The sequence below is a fragment of the Pleuronectes platessa genome, chromosome 11, assembly GCF_947347685.1.
Source record: "Pleuronectes platessa chromosome 11, fPlePla1.1, whole genome shotgun sequence".
Taxonomy (NCBI): Eukaryota; Metazoa; Chordata; class Actinopteri; order Pleuronectiformes; family Pleuronectidae; genus Pleuronectes; species Pleuronectes platessa.
The window spans coordinates 1,100,367-1,120,366 of NC_070636.1; the positions used below are offsets into that span (position 1 = coordinate 1,100,367).

The window sequence follows — 20,000 nt, forward strand, 5'->3', positions numbered from 1 at the left end:
GCCACGTCGGGAGCCGAAAGCAATTTCTCGTCTAAACTTAGTTATGCAAAGCCTATGGGCATCATCAGCATTTTGTAATTAGTTTTATAATTACCGCTGTTTCCCTCTCGCTCTGTCGTTCCACTTTTCTTTACACTGAGACGAGGGAATCAAAACATCTCACACTCGCAGCTGGACACATTCCTCTGCGTTTATTAAGTGAGAGCATCACGGCGAGGGAAGAGGAGGAGGCGTCTGACGAGTTTATCACGTGAAGAAGAAGCGGCCGCCGCGCTCGCCTCCTCTTAGCGTGAAGATTAGATCTGTGGGTAGAAGGCTGCAGTGATTACAGCTGGACGGGGGGGGGGGGGGGGGGGGGGGGGGCTTTGAGAAGGAAATAACAATTATCACCACGTGTGCATGATGGAGTCCGGAATAATTGCGGCGCCGTGTTCCACCGGCGTTGGTTCAGTCCCGCTCGGCGTGTCTTCAGGAGAGGAGTCGTGTTGTGGTGGTTATCAGACGATCCCGCTGGTTAATGAGGACTAGCCTGAACAGAGCAGCTGGGGGGGGGGGGGGGGGGATCAGGGAGTCCGGCTCAAAGACAGAAGCAACAGAATGCAGAGCGTCTCATCGTCTGCTCTGATCTGGATCCGCTCTACAAGATGGACGACGCTGCTCCACCTCTCAAAACGTCTCTGAGACCAACGCTGCCCCCTGGAGGACAGTGGCGATCCGGGGATGGAGCCGCTGTCCCGAGGCCCCGCCCACACACACGATTGACCAATCCCACGTCGGTCTCAGCTGTCAATTCAACGTGTACTTTTAATTAACTGTTAACATGGAGGAGGCGAGTTTTAAATTTCTGATCGTCCAATCAGGAACTTTCATACGTAAAGAAAAAGACTTTTCATCTCAAACTGTATTTACTTTTCCACTTGAACATCATTTATTTGTTCATATTTCCGTCATAACCGTCTGACAAAACACGTTAAAATAACAATTTGTGTTTAAAGCGGTGTTGCAGCTCACATGCAAGTGTTTCATCAGCGAGGTTGTGTTACTCAACAACATGTCGCTAACACACATCCTGAAATCCATCAGGCAGAAGAGGAGACGCCGCTCGACACAACTTCTCACAACAGCAACACAATCAAGAGGAAGTGTCACATTAGCTAGCAGCTAACGTTAGCCCCCAGCCCATCAGGGATGTGTTGTGTGCACATTAAATACACAAGTTTTAAATCTTACACTAAACATCGAGAGAGCAATTGTATTTTCAAATTCAGTTTCCACAGCATCTATCAATTAAAAAGTAAAAGTGCATTTCTTATGTGAAGTAATTCCCTCATGAAACGGATGTTTAAACAGAAATTCAGATTTGATATATTCAGATGAATAAAAAGGAATAACTTATTGTTTTTTATTTGATGTAATTCTCATATTTGCAGCCGTGGACTTCCATAATCTGAAGTCGCCTTTATTACTTAAGTGAACAGAAAAAACTCTTTGTGACCAATCAGATCAGTCGCTCGTCCTTCACTGGTTGTTCTGAACGTGAATCATCACACGTGGAAACCTGCGGCGTCAGAGAGCGGCTGAGGAAGTGGGCGGGGCTTGAGGCGGGCGGCGTGTGTTTCTCCGGGTGTCGGGGGGGCACTGTGTTGGCTCGGTGTAATGGAGGAAGCCATTAGCCCAGCCAGCAGGCCGCATCATAAACCCGTCAGCTGCTCCAAAGAGACGAGATGGATCATAACCAGAGGAGACTCCCTCCCTCGCTCGCCCCCTCCGCCGCACTCAGAGCCTCTGTCTCTCTAATTGACTGTCTCGTTTATTCCTCTCTCCTTCTCCCCCCCGTCTGCTCTTTATCCCGCTCATTTCTCTATTCACTCGCTTTCCTCTGATGCTCCATGTTTTATTCCTCTCTCTCTCTCTCTCTCTCTCTCTCTCTCTCTCTCTCTCTCTCTGATTCACTGTCTCACGAGGCAGGAGGTGGATTTCGTATAAAGCTGCAGTCTGACTCTGTACAGTGCAATGCTAAGTGGATAGGAACACACACACACACACACACACACACACACACACACACACACACACACATGCACACACACACATAGACACAGACACACACAGACACACTTAGAACTCTAGGATTATCTTTTTTAAATTTAAGAATTTTATGAAACTAAAAGAAAAATAAACTTCTTTAGGAATTAACCTGAAGAAGAACTCTTTAATGTAAAATCCTGAACAATCTGATTGTTTGTGGAGAAACTGTAAAGTTCTTGTGACCAACGATAAACCAACGTTTCCTCCAGTGAAGAGAAAGTTCTGTTGTTTCTTCACGAGACACAAAGTCCTGAAACTGAGGACACACAACATCAAGGATCTAATGATGTGATATTAATATTAATAAAAATATGAAACTCATAAACAATCAGATTCAAATTATAATAAAGATAAAGAAAATAAAAGTCAAAGACATCATACGACTTATTAAAGAAACAAGATGATGCTCATTCCTCATCTGATCTTCACCTTCTGACATCATCACTGCTCTTTAACACGGCTCAAATAATGTGTCACCGTGAAGCTTAGTGTGAGTTCAACACACTACACACAGACACACACAACAAACACTCTCTCACACACACTCACTCACATACACACACTGCTAAATTGCACCTTATGCCTGTAAACAGGTTTGTGGGTCTTGTAAAAAATGACATAATTTAAATTTTTATAACTGAGAGAGAAGATATTTAAAAAGAATGTAAAGGGGCAAAGATGTGAATAATGACACAGTGTGTGTGTGTGTGTGTGTGTGTGTGTGTATGTGTGTGTGTGTGTGTGTGTCTTGATTGTAGACTTGCTCATGAAGTATGGCATTTTGGTGTCTGCTCCCCTCTGCATGCATAATGAATAGCCAGGTGTCGGAGGGGGTCATACACACATACACACACACAAACACATACACAACAGACTGTCAGACAGACACACACAAGCTGAAACACTGCACCACACTGTCGAACACACAAACCGTATGCACATGTGCAGCCACACACACGGCTGTTAGATTCACACAAACACACCGAGCGACGTTCAGTCACACAGTGGAATCGTGAGCGGTCAGTCGTATAAACACACACACACAGACACACACACAAACACACACACACACAAGCTGGGTGTCAGGATGCTCCAAAGGTCATGGTTGTTTGTGTGGCGTCCTGCAGCAGATGTGGAGAGTCTCTGACAGGAAGTCAAAACCTCCAACACTAAACTGTAGAAGAGCAACTGATGGGTCAATTACTGCAAAGGTCAACTGGGGGGAGGGGAGGGAGGGGAGGAGGGGAGGAGGACAAGATGAGGAGGGGAGGTGGAGGAGAAGATGGAGAGGAGGAAAGGAAGAAGGGAAGACAACGGAGGGAAGGAAGTCATAAAAGGAAGAGGACAAGGGAAAGAGGAGAGGGAGGAAGAGGAGGAGGAGGAGAAAACAAAGACAGAGGAAGAGAGGAGAGATTGAGGAAGCAAGTAGAAAGTTTAGAGGTTGAAAAGAAAAGGAGGAGGAGAGAGGGAGGTGGTTAGGATGAGGAAAGATTGGTGAAATGAGACAGAGGAGAAGCACGGGATGAAGAAGACGAGGAAGAGGAAGAGGAGAAAATGTAAAGGAGAACAAAGAACATATCGAGTGAGGAGAGAAACAGAAGAAGACAAGAGGAGGATGGAGGAGGAGGGGAGAGGGGGATGGAGGAGGAGGGGAGAGGGGGAGGTGTGGAAGGTTAAAACTAATAAATATCTACAAACTGCTTCTTTGTGAATTTGTGAAATAAATTCTTTATACGTGAAACAGGTAGAAATGAAAATTAGACGATAAGAGAAACAGAGAGAGAAGGAACAGGGGATGAAGGGAAGACAGGAGAAGGACGGAGAGGAAGACTCACTGATGACATGAAGACAAGATGAGTCAGAGAGAGAGAGAAGAAGAAGTTGTTCAGAGAGAAAGAAACTCAATGAAAGAGAGGGAGAGAAAAGAAAGAAAAAACATTTAATGAGGATATTCTCATGGGTCCAAGAGAAAGAGTCATCACAACACACACACACACACACACACACACACACACACACACACACACACACACAGCCATCTTCATTACCTGAACTGATGCAAAGCAGCTACAAGAAAATCAATAACTCTCTGAGAGAGAGAGAGAGTGAGTGTTTAAGAGAGAGTTAAACATGTGTGTTGGTACAGTAGTGTGTGTGTGTATGTGTGTGTGTGTGTCTGTGTGTGTGTGTGTTTATCTATCTTTAGTTATCAGGGCTAGTTTGTTCATTTATTAGGGTTAGAATTAAGTTAAGGTTCGGGTAAGGGAATGCATGATGTCAATGAGTGTCCTCACAACTATAGAGAAACAAGTGTGTGTGTGTTTGTGTGTGTTTGTGTGTGTGTGTGTGTGTGTGTGTGTGTGTGCTTGTGTGTTTAAATTATGTAACACACTCTTTATTAACATTTCATATTTTGTCATCAATTAATTTCCATAGAAATGGGACTCAGGTCAAAGGTGAGCTCAGGTGTAGTGTTTGTGTTAAATGTGACGTGTTGTGATTCTCTCTGACAGGATGTAGGCCTGTGTTACAGGAAGTACACAACACAAACACACACACACACACACTAATTCGGTGTGTACATTTCTTTTCAGTTCATTAAAATGCATGTGGCTCTTCAAAGAGCTGACGACAATGATGCCATCTGCTGTTGTGTGTCGAGGGTATCTCCACACACACACACACACACAAACATAAGGATGTGTGTAGAAATACCCACACACACACACAGGGTGGCACTGTGGCAGGCACACACACACACATTAACTTCTATTCACACATTCCCACATACTGAAGCACAATCTTGCCCTTGTGCACATTACAGCTCCGCTCGCAGGTAAACACCCAGTTCACACACACACACACTCACACAAACACACAAACACACAATTTCATGCCATTTGCTTTCATCTTGGGGTCATTGCTACGAGCCCAAACGTCCTTTTAGAAGCGAGCGCTGCTCTTCTGCTCTAAGTGCGTCGCACAAAGGAGCCGTTTCAAAGGCAAATTCCACTTAGACTCACAAGTGCTGTGTGTACTCTGCTACTCCAGGCAGAAATTCATCAAAGCCTAATGTTCCCTTCACAGGAAATCACTTAGCACAGAAGCTAGCTGCGTGCGTGTGTGTGTGCGTGTATGCGTGTGTGTGTGTGTGTGTGTGTGTGTGTGTGTGCGTGTGTGTGTGTGTGTGTGTGTGTTTGTGTGTGTTCAGCTTGTCCATGTTGCTCGACAGCAGTTTAAAGTCGCGGCGGCTCTCGGTCCGATTCACCTGCGCTCACATGTTCGGATTCATCTGAATAACACAAGACTATTTGACAACACAAAGACTGAACATCTGTGACTGAAGCTGTTGTGATGGATTGTTTAACGACGAGAGAAAGTGTGTTGAGTTTTGAAATCATCACGAAAAAAAGCTTCACTTCCGCCGTTAAATTTGTTTTCTGAGATTTAAGCCGATAAACGACAGAACATTGTTTTGTGCCACATCAAAGGAGGATGAATGAAGAACGAAAAGTGGATCAAACAAAGTTCTGGAAGGAGCTCAGCAGGTTCGGAAATAATGATTCAGATTCTTTTCAAATAAGAACGACAACAAAACAAGCAACGCGACAAATCAATCTCTGTAACGACTCATCGGAGGAAGATTTACAAAATAAAACTCTCTGTAGAAAAAGTTCAAAGAGAAACTTCTCATTCTTTCTTGTTCAGTGGTAGAAAAACATCAATGCTCCCTAAAGAACCTCAGTAAACATTGATCCTGTCTTTTAGCCTCGTGTGTGTCAGTCCTACCTTTCACGGAGATGTTGGGCGGCGGCCCCTCCCGGCGCAGGTTCCACGGCGGGTCGCCCTGGTTGGCGAAGTCCCTCATCTTCAGGTAGCTGATGGTGAGCCGGATGATGGAGGCCTTGTCCAGCTGGCTGGTGATGGCGCCCGGCAGCGGCAGCATCTTGGCCAGTTCGTAGAACTCGAAGTTTTCTTTCCCCCGCCGCGACCGCGCTGCATCACGTGACTTCTCCTTCCTCAGAGCCTGCAGCCTGCGAGCAGAGACAACAGGACGTTAACACACAGGGAGGGTCTGCATGAGGAGCGGAGAAGGTCCAGGACTCTTCAAACCAGTGGACACGTATGAAGATCTGACCTCGTATCTCCCTCAGATGCAACAACCTGAACTGTTCAGACTATTTCAAACCCTCCAATCCCCAGAGCTCTGAAAACATGGACAATAAGAGCCTCTACCCTCCGCTTTTCTACTTCCTCTTCCTCCTATTCCTCCTCTTCCTCCTCTTCCTCTTCCCCTGAATGAACATGGAGCTGCAGTGTTCACATTTATTTGAACGACACTTTATTTGGTCTCAGTTTCTGAACTTTCCTTGATCGCACCACGTAGAAAAAACCTTTTTACGTTCTTCCATGATCCCATTTCTCAAGTCCCCGACAATCTGTCTCCCAACCCCCCCCCCCTTCCCTTCCTTCCTTCCTTCTACTGCACTCACTCGTTCCCTCCATCCATCCTCCTCTCCATCACTTTCCACTCTATTAATTTATACCAAAGAGCTGCTCTGTTTATTCTCCCTCTCTCCCTCTTTCTTTCACCCTTCAACAACAACATTGACGACCATACTTTCCCGCAGCCTCTCATCATCATCGGATGCCGTTATGAATTAACTCTGCAATAAATCAGCTGCTAAAAACCTCTGTGGGCTTCCTGCCGGCCACACACACACACACACGCACACACAAACACACACACACACACACACTCATACACACACTTACACACACACACACACACACACACACACACACACACAAAGACAGGTGATTAATTTTTGCCTGAGCGAAAAAATGCAGGAGAAAAAGTGTTGGAGGGATAAAAGGGGGAGGGAGGTGTAAAGAGGGATGAGATGGAGGGATAACAGACAAACAGGAGGAGGAGGAGGAGGAGGAGTTGTTTAGGGCTACAGATGAAAAATGGCTGTCATCATGCAAAGAATATCATTTTCATACTGTTTGTCATTTATTTATCGGGGAGAACAAACGGAGTGAAAGGAGGAGAGGAGGGGAGAAGCGAGAAGAGGAGATGAGGTTATTAAATTAATATGTTCTTCCCTTTATTATTAAATATTTTAAACAGTCGCAGGTTTGACGCGTCTCTAACCATCTGTTGTCGTGTTTTGTTTTTTCGTCTCATGTTGTAATTGTTAACGTCCGTCCACGTCTAAGTTAGATTTGTGTGCGACGCCGTTTCACCTGCGTCAGTGGTTAAAACATCCGTAAAGTTTGTGAGAGCCGACGATGTTATTGTGAAATGTGAAAGTGAAGCTGGAGAAGAACGATATTAAATATTGTTAAGAACGAATACATCAATAGAGAGAAAAGTTGTAATTGATTCTATTCTTCCTCTTTATCGTTTCCCTGATGTTTCTTCTTTGATGTATTAATATTGTTCCGTCAGAGAAGCTTTTTAAATAAACTCTGATTTGATTCATGGGCATAAACATTTAAAGTGACTCTCTCTTATACGTCACACATATCAATGTTAACAACTGTTGTGTGTCACTTTATATATATAGATATACTACTTCTTTTGTGTAGCATCTATTACATGCTTTGTGTTTTATTTATTGTGTCACTCTCTCTGTCTGTGAAAAAGACATAAAATGTGAATCAGGTTTTATATAAATTATGAAACTTGAGTGTGGATCCGTCCTCTCGTATTTATAACTTTAAGAAAGTCGTGACTTCATTTTCGCGACTCAGGGTCACGTACACACATTTTGAAAGAAAAGAAAAAGTATCAAATTAAATCCACTTAATCACAAGCACAAATTGTAAAGAACGGGGTTTATCTAAAAATAAAATGTTATATATTCACAACAGAGTGAATAATGTGTGTGTACGGGTGTGTGTGTGTGTGTGTGTATGAGTGAGTGTGTGTAAGTGGACAAGAAGGTGTGTTTGACCTTGACTCGATCCGACATATTTATCATGTACAGCATGAGTAGGTAAATGCAACACTTGTTGTGGTCGAGTGTGTGCGTGTGTGTTGGGGGGAGGGGGGGGGGGGGTCTTATAAACATGAAATGAAACCATGTTGTAAAGTTCAGCTGGATGACTTAATGGTGTTTTAAAGAGCTTGTCACACCAGGAAAGGTGTGAGTCTGTGTGTGTGTGTCTGTGTGTGTCTGTGTGTGTGTGTGAGATGTCGTAAAGTTCAGCGAGGTGGGTCGATGGCTTTTTAAGGGCTTGTCAAATGAAAGGAAAAGATATGTCTGTTTCAGTGTTTCAGTGTGTGTGTCGATGTCGGTGTGTGTGTGTGTGTGTTTGTGTGTGTGTGTGTGTGTGCGGCCTCCTCTCGCAGTGTGTAGAAATGCTGAAAGGTCAATTGGAGGTCAAACTGACCATCAGTCATGTGACAGGTCGGCTGTCGTCAGGCAGATGTTTACAGTCCGAGCTCCTCATGTTCATACGAGCAGAGCTGCATCATCAGGAGAGAGGAACCTGGTCACTCGACTCAGGACGTCTCTGATTGGCTGAGAGTCGAGCTGCCGCTAACGCTCGCTCTGCTTGTTTCTCTGAAAACTTCAGATCCAAACGTCCGATGAATAAAATCCTTCATCTGTTTCAAATAAACAGTAAAAAACCACCAAGATCTACAAAGTGTGAAAGAGGATGTGACGCCACCAACAGGCGACCAGGTGAAACGCAGCTTCACCTTGATTAGAGCTAAAGAACTCCTTCATGAGAACAAGCCTGTTTACGCTCAATGTGAAAGTCATGACCCAGAATGCAACACAGGAAATCATGTGAAAGAGGAAAAATCCTGAATCGCCCTGAAGAAGATACACAAGATCTAATTCAAGCAACAACTCACACACAACAAACTGTGTGTGTCCTGAAACACTCACTTATCTGCAGAGTATAAACCTGAACATCTGTTTCTATACATGCCTCTTGTTTTAATGTAGTCCCTCAATATGCAAAAGTTGCTTTATAAATAAAACTGCCTTTGCCATTTAAATTCTATGATGCAGTTTCCTTCCCAGGAGCCTGAAGCACATCAGAGTTCATCGCGTCTCGTTGTGTTTGTGCAAAATTCAATTTTTGTTCAATTTATATTTTCTGGAATAAACTCCGTGCTTTAATTTCTCCTGCCGGGTCCAGATATGAGAGTATCTGTTTACACCATCGGCTCATCCATCAGCGGAGGCCAAACTGAGAGGGAGAATATTTAAAAAGAAAACATCCAAGCAGGAAAGTCTTCGATGAGATAAAGAGAAACACGGAGAGCAATATGAAGAGAGAGATGAAGGAGATAAGACTCAGAGGAGCGCTGCCCGGTGGCCGACGGGGAAATCTGTGGAGGTTTGAGGTCCTGACCGCTGATAGCCATCACACACACACACACACACAGACACACACACACACACACACAGACACACACTGCAGCATTTGAATCTCTTCATGACAGATAGAAATCTTCCCGCACACATAGACACACACACGAAATACAAACAAAGAGTGTGGAGATGTGAATCTGGTTAAGACGTTCACATATTAAAAAAATAGAGAAAGTGGAGGAAAGAAGAGAGAGCTCAAAGTAATAGAGCGATAGATTGAGTATAAAAAAGAGCGAGAGAGGGAAAGAACCTACGAAGCGTCAGAGATGTATTTCCCGTGTGCGTCCTGGTGATTGTATATTTCCATCGATGTGAGTTGTGTGTCGTGTGTGTCCTCCTGCGTGAGGCAGAGAAACCTGTTAAAACGCATTCAGTGGGTTTTTCTCTTCTTTGTGAATCTTCCCTGACGTCACTGCAGTCGGACGCAGCCACTAGAGTTCAGTTAGAATAAAATACACAAGATAGAAGATCTGGAACTCAGTGTTTCGGGAACATTGTTGAATGCTCAGTAGGAAGCCTTCTTGCTTTCACCTTTAGAACCTTCAGGAGAACCAGGAGCATTAGAACCAGCTCTGCCCCGGAGGAACAAGAGGAGCAAACTGTCACAGCTTCTTTTACACTAATCGGGGAACAGGCAATAACTATGTGAGACAGAAACTCGGTGCAGCTGGGTTAACTGTGTCAGGACAGAAAAATACGACTTCTCCTCCATCGTAGGTTCACATCTTACTGGTGCTTATTTTCTATTGGACGGCCGAGTGTTGGTCCCAGTTCAACCCAAGCAGATTCCTGGGTTAGACGAATGAGAAGGAACCTGGAGCTGAAATGCTGCAGGAGAACCACCAGTGCATTACACAGCAACATTCAGTGTGTGTGTCTGTGTGTGTGTATGTGTGTGTGTGTGTGGGGGGGGGTTTGTGTGTGCGTCGCTCTACTGTACAGGACGTTCTTTTCCTGCAGCTGATTGTAAGAGAAGTGTCAGTCTGTGTGATTTATGTTGCTTATTAATGTCTGTCAGTGTGTGTTTTTATTTATTGTGTCTCTGAAGGAAGATAGTGACCAGCTCCTTCTTTTTGAATCTAAACCAAGGGAAGAGGAAACATTTACATTTTAATAAACATTTACATTTTAATAAAAACATCTGGATCGTCACACGAGTTCACGTCCGGAGAGAAAATCACAAGTTTTCAGTTTTTATTCAAGTTGAGAGAGATGGAGAAAGAGGAGAAGTCTCTCTCCCTCTCCTCCTCCTCCTCCTCCTCTGTTTTAATCTCTCTCTCCCTCTCTCCTCCTCTGATGCTCCCCCTGACCCCCCCACTCTCTCTCTCCCTGTCTTTCAATTCAGCCAATCAGGTGACCTGCAGCCAAGGTTCCACCCCGTCAACTCCGGGGAGGACGAGCGCACAAACGCACACACACACACGGTCAAACACAGACACACACAGTCACACACGCACACACACACACACAGACGTACACACATACACACACTCAGACAAAAGGCCCTTGAGGAGGAGGGTAATTGCTTCCATGGCGATGGGAAAGGAAGGCAGAGAACAAGTGTCACTTTGGATTAAGCCCCGCCCGCTGACATCACCATGGCGATGACACCACTGCTCGCTATGTGTGTTTGTCTGTTTGTGTGTGTGTGTGTGTGTGTGTGTGTGTCTGTGTGTGTCTGTGTGTGAGTGTGTGTGTGATCACTGATCAAGGGACTGAGTGCCAAAACCAATCTACTCACTGAGGAAAGACAGAAAGACAGAAAAGGGAGAGAAGTTGAAAGGCAATAAAAAGAGATGAAATTAAAAAAGGAGAAAAGAGAGAAACAAAGAGAAAGAAGAACGAGGGAGGAGTGAACGAGTGAGAGAGGAGAAGAAAAGAGAGGACAGGTCCGATAGATGATCTTTAGAGTCCTGTATTGATCATAAAGACACAAGAACCTGCTCACACAAAGTACCAGAGTAAAAGCTTTGTGTGTCTGTGAGTGTGTGTCTGTGTGTGTCTGTGTGTGTGTGAGGTGACTGTATATAATGATGATCAATAACTATATGTAGTTTGTTTCATTGATCGTGACAACTCCAGTCATGTTTACTAAAACAAGATGGCTGACAGACGACACACAACAGGAAGTGAAACAAATATAAAACCTCTGTTAATTGGGTGGAAAATAAATAAAACACAAAAAACACAAAATAAAATAAGGGAATAAAACTTGATGATGAGAAAGGCCAGGTGTGCTTGTGTGTGTGTGTGTATGTGTGTATGTGTGTATGTGTGTATGTGTGTGTGCATCTTCAAAAGGATAATCACACTCCAGTAGGATTGTAGTGATGGAGGGATCAGTGTGAACTCCCACAGAGAACTGAGGATAAGTCCAAGCATCCCACTGAGAGAGAGGGGGGGGGGGGGGGGCAGAGAGAGGGAGAGGGAGAGAGAGCATGAAAAAAGGGGGGGACATGAGAGGCAGATTAAGAGAGGAGGAATAATATGAACGACGAGAGGACAAATGAAAAGAGGAGAGTTTGAGGAGATGAGAGAAGGGAGGGAGGAAGAGGAGGAAGAGGAGGAAGGAGGGATGGATGAGAGAAAAGGAGGAGATAGAAGTAAAAGACTGGACACTAGTTACAGGATCTGGTGTGTGTGTGTGTGTGTGTGTCTGTGTGTGTTACACTTGATAACTGATGTGTATTTAATAGTTTCTAAACAGCAACGGAGCTCAGAGGAACATTCTCTCTCTCTCTCTCCCCCTCTCTCTCTTTCTCTCTCTCTCCCTCTCTCTCTCTTTCCCTCCCTCCATCCCTCTCTCTCTCTCTCCCTCTCTTTCTCTCCCTCCCTCTCTCTCTCTGATGGAGACATTTTGTAAAATGTCCTGCAGTGTTTGGACGTGTTCACACCGTCTATCTGTTTTACCAATCTCTGCCTGACACGCTGCTTTAGCATCAACCAGAGCATGACAGCAAGCAGACACACACACACACACACACACACACACACACACACACACACACACACACACACAGTCAGACACACACACAGTTGTGGTGACAACACGTTGTTTTATAGAAACAACAGTGATGAAATAACAGAATTATGATTGAATCTCTGGAGTCAAACATGTTCTGGATTTATCTCTTTACCGGAGACGCAGGTGAACTCTCATCTGACTTTTGGAGAAAAACAAGAAATACCTAAACTATTAGACAATATGATAAAACTATTATTGTTATTATAAATGTGTAAACAACCCTTTCTGCTCCTCTCTCCCTCCGGCTGTGATTGTGCAGTTTACACTGAACTCAATGTGGCAGCGTAAATCAAAGTGAAATAAGAGAGAATGAGATAAAACCAGGAAACACTTTGGGGCTGAGAAGGTCAACGTCTGAAACAATGACATCATGACAACAACACAGTGACATCATCGCTGGGGGCGGGGCCAGAGCGAGCCGCCGACACAAACACACACATCAGCCGCATATTGGAAAGTCATGTTGATAACGTTATAGTAGAATTACAGCTTCCTCCATCCTGTTAGCTACAATCCTGTTAGATGCTCACACACACACACACACATATATACACACTCACACACACTCACACAGACACAATAACAGACACACACATACACACACTTTTCTCACTTCTGATAGACTTGTCCTCAGGTGAATAGAAATATAACTTATAGACATTAGATTTACATAAAGATAGTGTTTAAAATAAATACTGTAAATCAGAACTGAGATAAAACTGTAAAAGTCTATTTTGCACTTGTGTAGTATTGTCGTAAGATTTATTAAAACATTTATGCAACACATTTCACTTACTTACTGTAGATTAGATTTCCCCACAAATAAGGTATTTCTTTTGAATTTAATTTGTCCTTTTTCTATGGTTTATTCAGATTTTTTTATGATCTTTATATTTTCTCCCTGTATCCACCAACACTGTCACTATATTTAATCTTTGTGTGTCTCTAAATCCTATAAGACACTGAGTGTATACGTCAAATACACAAATCCAACTTCCCTGTTAACATTCTTTTCATTTTAACAGTGACATCATTTATTCATTGAATATTTATAACGTAATTTCTAGCTTCCGGACATTTTGTCATTTAATTTTACGACAGCAGTTATCTCCTTTGGAAGGAAACTTTAATGCGCGGATTCATTAATGCACAACACAGCACAATTAAGCGAAGCTCATATGACTAATATGATAAGGGACGTTATGGGGTAATAATGTGAATTTTATGGATATGAGATGAGGGTTTTAATTACTAAAGATGAATAGTAACATGAATCAGTAAGAAAATCCGACATGAGCGAACGCAGGGTGGCAAATTACTGGGAGCGGCTGTAAGTGATGGACTTTAATACTTAAATAAACATGAATAATAAAAAAAAAAGGACAATTTGTAATTCATGCTGCAAATTGAATTTGATGCTGGGACAAAAACTTTCTGACAATTGTCCTTTTATTTTATTTTAACTCTTAAATTGAATGTTTTTTACGAGTCATAAACCAGTTAGACGTAAAGTTAGCAGGGATTAAGATAAAGACTTTTATATGGTTTCATAAAGAGTCATTTATAAAACTGAAAGAACTTTAAAGAAGTCGGAACCTCTACATCTGTAATTCCGAACTAGAATCCTGGGCTGCAGCTAATGATGAGCCTAACGAGCTAGCCGACCAATTTGTGACTTCAGCTAAGGTCGTGTTCCCCGTGGAGAGCGGCTCCCTCTAGTGGTTCTCACAGACCTGTACCTCTAACTTTTCTTTTTGTTAGCGATTGTTTTTTTTGTAAATTTCATCGCTTATATTTTTCTCTTCCGAGTTTTATAACACATCGGTAGAAAATGTTGATACTCTCGACAGTCTCATCTTTTCACTCCGTCATTTCCTGCAAAATATGCTACACCTACTGCTAGCTTGCTAAAGCGTTAGCCTGTATGGATTCCAAACAAAAGAACTTTAATATTGCAGCCATTTTGCCGTTATGAAACACGCATTTCTCAAAGGTTGACCACTTGAACGCCAGGAACACAGCGTACGTGACTTCTTACATCATAACCATGAGCTCAGGAGTTCCATTCACGTATAAAATCTTCGTACTTATTACACAGCTTTTGCGCCGAAACATTGTCTAGTGCCAAAGTTCTGCACTTTTGTAGGAAGAAGTGTTTTCTTTCTGTTCGTGAGGTTTTCGGGCTCATGAACAACTTTAGACGTGGGACAGCTAGCTAGCCATCGTGGCAGATGTTGCTCCAAGTAGTCTCCGGATTTATAAACTGACAGCATGAGCATGAATTCAATCCTTCAGGAGAGACGTAAAGTAAAGTCACATTTTAATTAAAACTACAGCTGTGTCTCAATTCAGGAGCTGCTTCCTTCGGGCGTTGTCCCATATGAAGGTTGGACAAATGTGTCCGTCCCTTCCTGACCATCTAAAGATCCAACCAGTGGATCCATCTTGGGCTAACCTATCCCTGGATTCATCGTGTGCTGCTGATGAAGCTAGCAGGCTAACTCTCTGGGTGGAAATCCTCCGTGGACAAGCCCGTCTCATTTCTGTCCTCACTCTCTCCGTCCCTCCTGTGATGTGATCTCCCAGAGTTCTTTGTGAGAGCTGCAGCGACCTGAGTTTGAGTTAACTTCACGTCTCAGGCCGGACGGAGGTCAGAGGTCGAGGGAGGAAATGAAGAAACAAAGGAAACTGAGAGACGGAGGCAGATCACAGATGCTGGAGGGCAGCGGGAGAAACGAGGGATGATGAAAGAGGGATGCAGGAAGAACAGGAGGGGACAGCTGCACAGGGCGGTTTAATCATCTTCACCTCCGCTCAACTCCCCCCTCTCCCCCAGTCACCCTCTTTTTACCTTTGTGTTCGCTTCCTAATCCTTACCTAAATGTTTCCTACTTCCTTTCCTTCAAACGTCCTTATCTCCTTACCTCTCCTTTTTGTCTGTTCTTCTCCTCCCCTTGCACCCCCCCATAGCCTCCTTCTTCACCCCTCTGCCCTTATCCTCCCGTCCTCTCCTCCCCTCTGCTTCTCTCCTCTGTCCATCCTTCCTCTCACCTCTGTCCTTATCTCCTCTTCTTTTCTGTCCTTCCTTTATCTCCTTCTCACCTTCTCTGCCTTTTTCTTCTCCTCCTCATTTTACTTCCTGTCTCGCCTCTTTCTGTCCAATTTCATCTTTTCTTACCCTCCTGTCCTATGTCCTCCACTTGTCCCCTTCCATCCTCATGTCCTTACCTATTTTCCTTTCCTCTCATCTTCTCTGTTGTTCTCTTGTCCTCCCCCACTTTCCTCCACCATAGTGTCCTTCCTTCCTTTCCTCCTCATCTTTTGTGTTTCCTCCTCCACCTCATTTCCTTTCCTACTCTCCTATATGCTTTCCTATGTCCCCTCTTGTCTGTAATCTCACATCCTTGCTTCTCCTCATTTCCCCGTTGCCTCCTCTCTCTCTCTCTCTCTCTCTCTCTCTCTCTATCTCTCTCTCTCTCTCCTTCCTTCCACCTATGTCCTCCTCCTCCTCCTCCCCTCCTCCTCCCCCCTGGGTTCAGTGGTGTGGAACAGTTCAGTATTAGCTCTGAAATTAGCAGCAGTCCCTCGTTAAAGAGTTGGCAGGAGACGCACACGTGCACGCACACGCGCACACACAGACACACACCAGGCGGCGTTAATGGTATAAAAGCTGCTTCCACCTTGGAGACACAAAATTACTTGAACACCTCTTTCTCTTCGTGTATTTATCATTTCTTCTTCTTTCTCTCGCTGCAATCATTCCTGCTTCCTCTCTCTCTTTTGTCTCCATCACATCCTCCCTCTCTTCTTTCTTTCTCTACTTGTCCTCCTGTAACCTTCAAACAAAGAAACAACTCTTCTCCTCCTCCTCCTCCTCCTCTCTGGCTGACGGCCATCAGACAGTGAATGGTCCTTCCTCCCCTGACATCCTCCTCCTCATCACTTCTTCTTCTCTTACTTTTCTTCACTCTTGTTACTTTATCTTTCACCCTATCTCCTCATCCTCCTCTCATTTTGCTTTTCTCCAGCCTCACCTACTCTTTTAACTTTACCGTCCTGATATTCTATCCTCCCTTCTGCTCTTCTCTTCTTCCACCCCACAGCTTCTTTTATCCTTCATTTCTTCCTCTCCTCTTCCATCCTCCCTTCTTTCTGTGCCTCTGTTCCTTCCACTAAAACCTTATTAACGTTTTATTTGTCATATTTTGTATGCATTTATCTCTTTTTACCTCCTCATCTCCTTTGTTTATTCCCTCCCTCCTTGTGTCTCACCTCCATTTCTATTCCCTTTCCTTCTTTACCTCTGTCGTCCTCTTATCATCACTTCTATAAACTTCTTCTCCATCTTTCCTGCTTTTCTCTTTCTCTTTTTCTCACGCATTCTCCATCCTTCCTTTCTCTCACCTTCTGAAATGACTTTCTCATGAGTCGTTTTCATCTTTGTTAGTCGCACAAAACGATTCGTATGAACACTTCCTGATCTGCAGCGGTGGAAGCTAAGCTAACAAGCTCCTGGCTTCAGCTCGGTACACAAACTAACGAATTTCTTCTCCTTTATATTAATAAATCATAGTGAAAAGTGGACTAAACGTCAGTGTATCAGAATGTTACTGTTTTTATGTGTCAAAGATAATCTCAGATGTAACTAAATTAGCTTTTCAAGTTATCGATATGATGCTAGCGTTAATTCTTGGTCCTGATCAAGAACGTTGAGCTACATCAGCTTAAACTTATCTTAAACTTCAAAACAGATATTAAGCTACTTCTGGCTTCTCACCTCATTATGCTACAAGAGAGAAACACCCCCCCCCCCCACCACGATGGAGGGATTGCTTCCTTATATTTGTGACGTATGAAACCCTGGCTGTCATTGGTATCTTGTTTCATATAAAAACACAGTATGAACACGTTAATGAGGTAAAATATTGGGTTTTAGATTCTTTCCTTTATGAACCAACATGAGAGAGTTGTTTCAACTCGTCCAGAAGGTGAAGTAAGGTGTGATGCAAACGAAGCAGTGGAGTCCAGACCTTTGGCTCAGATAACAAGATGGTAGCATCCGGGGCCAGGGCCGGGTCAGGACCTGACAGAGGGACGTCTGCGTGCTCGTCTCTTTTTGTGCGAGTGCTTCAGGTGTTTATGTTCTTGAGGTTTGTGTGTGTGTGCGAGAAGCAAAAAGGAGTTTTGGCAGAATATCCCTCAGTGTGTGGTGCAGCCTCTCCACAGGCCTCCGTGCTCCACAGAGCTAATTAGTTTGGCAGGAGAGTCAGAACAACATACCTTTGGCCTACAACCACCCCCCCCCCTCCACCCAACCCAACACACACACACACACACTCCCACTCCCACACACACCTCCAACATCGAGTACACACACTTCCAAACGCACCTGTACACGGACACAACAGACACACACTATTTACAGTGAGATATCATCATCTCAGTTTTGACCATCAGAACAAAATTCATCAGATTTGAGTGAATTATGAAATAAATGAGGAAATCTCAACAAGTCCATGAAGTTTGATGCTGAACTTAAAACCTTTCTTCTCAATAAAAGTTAAATATTTATGCAGCTTAAAAGTGATTAAATCCATGAATTCACGATTAGTATCAAATATTCAGGTTATGATTTTCAGACGTTTGAGTTCAGGTCATATTTCATACATGTTAATATCTTTCATATGGAAGTTCAGTGAACAAGTGAGACCATTTTGTCCTTGAATCATAAAAACTCAGTTCTGCTGTTTAAACAACCTCAGGCCGTTTAAAAAACGCACCTGACGCCCACCCTGTAGTTTACCCTCTGAAACGTACTAACAACACAACAACACAACAACACAACAACACAACAACACCCTCTGTACACATCTGTCAGCACCACGCTGCCAACCTCTCTGCTGCGACTGATCAAAGCAGGTTACAGCAACCTGGTGCTGAGGCCAGACTGACACACACACACACACTCACACACACACACACACACACACATAGACACACACACCGGGTGAGCTTGACTTCATCTATTATAGATGAGGTAAACACAAAGAAGGATCTCTCTCTCTTTTCCTTCTTTACTTCGTTCTTTCTGATTTCTTTCCGTGTTGAGTAAACACTGAGTCTCTGCATCGAGCGGACGAAGGAGTGAATGAGACAAAGTTTTTATCCTGTTAACTTTCACCAGGTCAACAGGTCAGGGACACGCCCCCAGAGGGTTAAACAAGGGTTCGACCTTTAGATAAGTGAGAACATCGACTCCTCTACGTGAACTGAGCTCATTCAAAATGTTGCTGCATCTCCATATTATGAATATCACATCTTTACACTATTTCCTATCTGTCAAAACAAAGGAGACATTTAATGAGCTTGAGATCAAAGTAGGCAGTATATGGCCCCATAACTAAAATGAGTATGACCCCCCTGATGTAAATAAATACAGGAGCTTATGTATTTAGGCACCGACCTTTATTTGTTTGTGTCATCTCAGCTCCTCGACATTAACCAACACTCAAGATGGTGGACATCAAAAAATCATATTCTATTCGCATTGATCCAAACTTTTCATGACAGAATAATTTAAGCTAATCAGGTCCACGGTCTTCTCCAGTTTCAAATCACATATTACACTTATGACATGTGTGACGTCATTAATCACGTGAGTAGTGATTAGTAAAACTCGATCTCCTGGGACAGATGACACGTTCTCTGATAAACATTATGATCAAATCAAAGATAAAGTCTTTCCATGATTAGTTTCGGGGGGGGCAGGTTTTTGGGTTGTCCCTCTGTCCGTACGTCCGTTGGTACGTCCACATTCTGGACATCTCAAATTCGCCATGAGGCAATTTCTTCAAGGTCACTCTGACCTTACAAACTTGATTAAATACTGTTTTAACGATTAGATTTTTTTATTTGTATCTATTTTTGGTCCATTTAGCTGCAATGAGCTGATGTCCTTGATATTAAATATCACTTTGTGACGCACTTTTTTTTTTTTATCACTTTTTCAGCCACAAATCCCACTGCTCCTCCAACTGCCACCCCAATCGGTGCTCCAAGAACGGCTCCAACACCTGCTCCAAAAGCACCTCCAACACTTGTTCCAATAGCACTTCCAACACTTGTTCCAATAGCACTTCCAACACTTGCTCCAACAAGGACTAAGGAACCGTTTTTAAAGCTTGCCACATGTTCTTTTGCTTTAGGTCTTAGGACTTCCAAGTCATTCGATTCATCCAGGTCTTGTTTTGGTCCAATTGCCCCCCCAATCGGCCCTACAATAACACATCCAACACCTGCTCCAAGATTTTGTAAGTGACCATCTCTTTCTTTTGCCTCAGATCTTGCGTCCCTCTGTGGTTCATCCCTCAGGAGCTCATTCATCTTCCTTTCTACAGCCTTCTCAGCCTCTTGGAACATCTCGATGGAGTAGTAGCTTCCTCCATTTCTCTCAACCATCGTGTTGATCTTCTTCAGCAGCTCATGGA

General features: G+C 43.6%; 3 protein-coding genes across 4 annotated transcripts in view; all 3 read right to left on the reverse strand.

Moving 5' to 3' along the window:
• The window catches only part of LOC128450548 (zinc-binding protein A33-like), a 383,902-nt gene that overhangs the window by 135,609 nt on the left and 228,293 nt on the right, over window positions 1-20,000 (reverse strand). The gene's annotated exons all lie outside the window — the stretch shown is intronic.
• LOC128450549 (E3 ubiquitin-protein ligase TRIM35-like) overlaps window positions 1-20,000 on the reverse strand; it is a 377,361-nt gene that overhangs the window by 129,191 nt on the left and 228,170 nt on the right. The gene's annotated exons all lie outside the window — the stretch shown is intronic.
• LOC128450551 (GTPase IMAP family member 9) overlaps window positions 19,278-20,000 on the reverse strand; it is a 1,282-nt gene continuing 559 nt past the window's right edge. Inside the window, exon 1 of the mRNA XM_053434074.1 lies at window positions 19,278-20,000. This exon is cut by the window's right edge and continues 559 nt beyond it. Within this exon, the coding sequence (XP_053290049.1) occupies window positions 19,483-20,000 (518 nt within the window). The 3' untranslated portion in view covers window positions 19,278-19,482.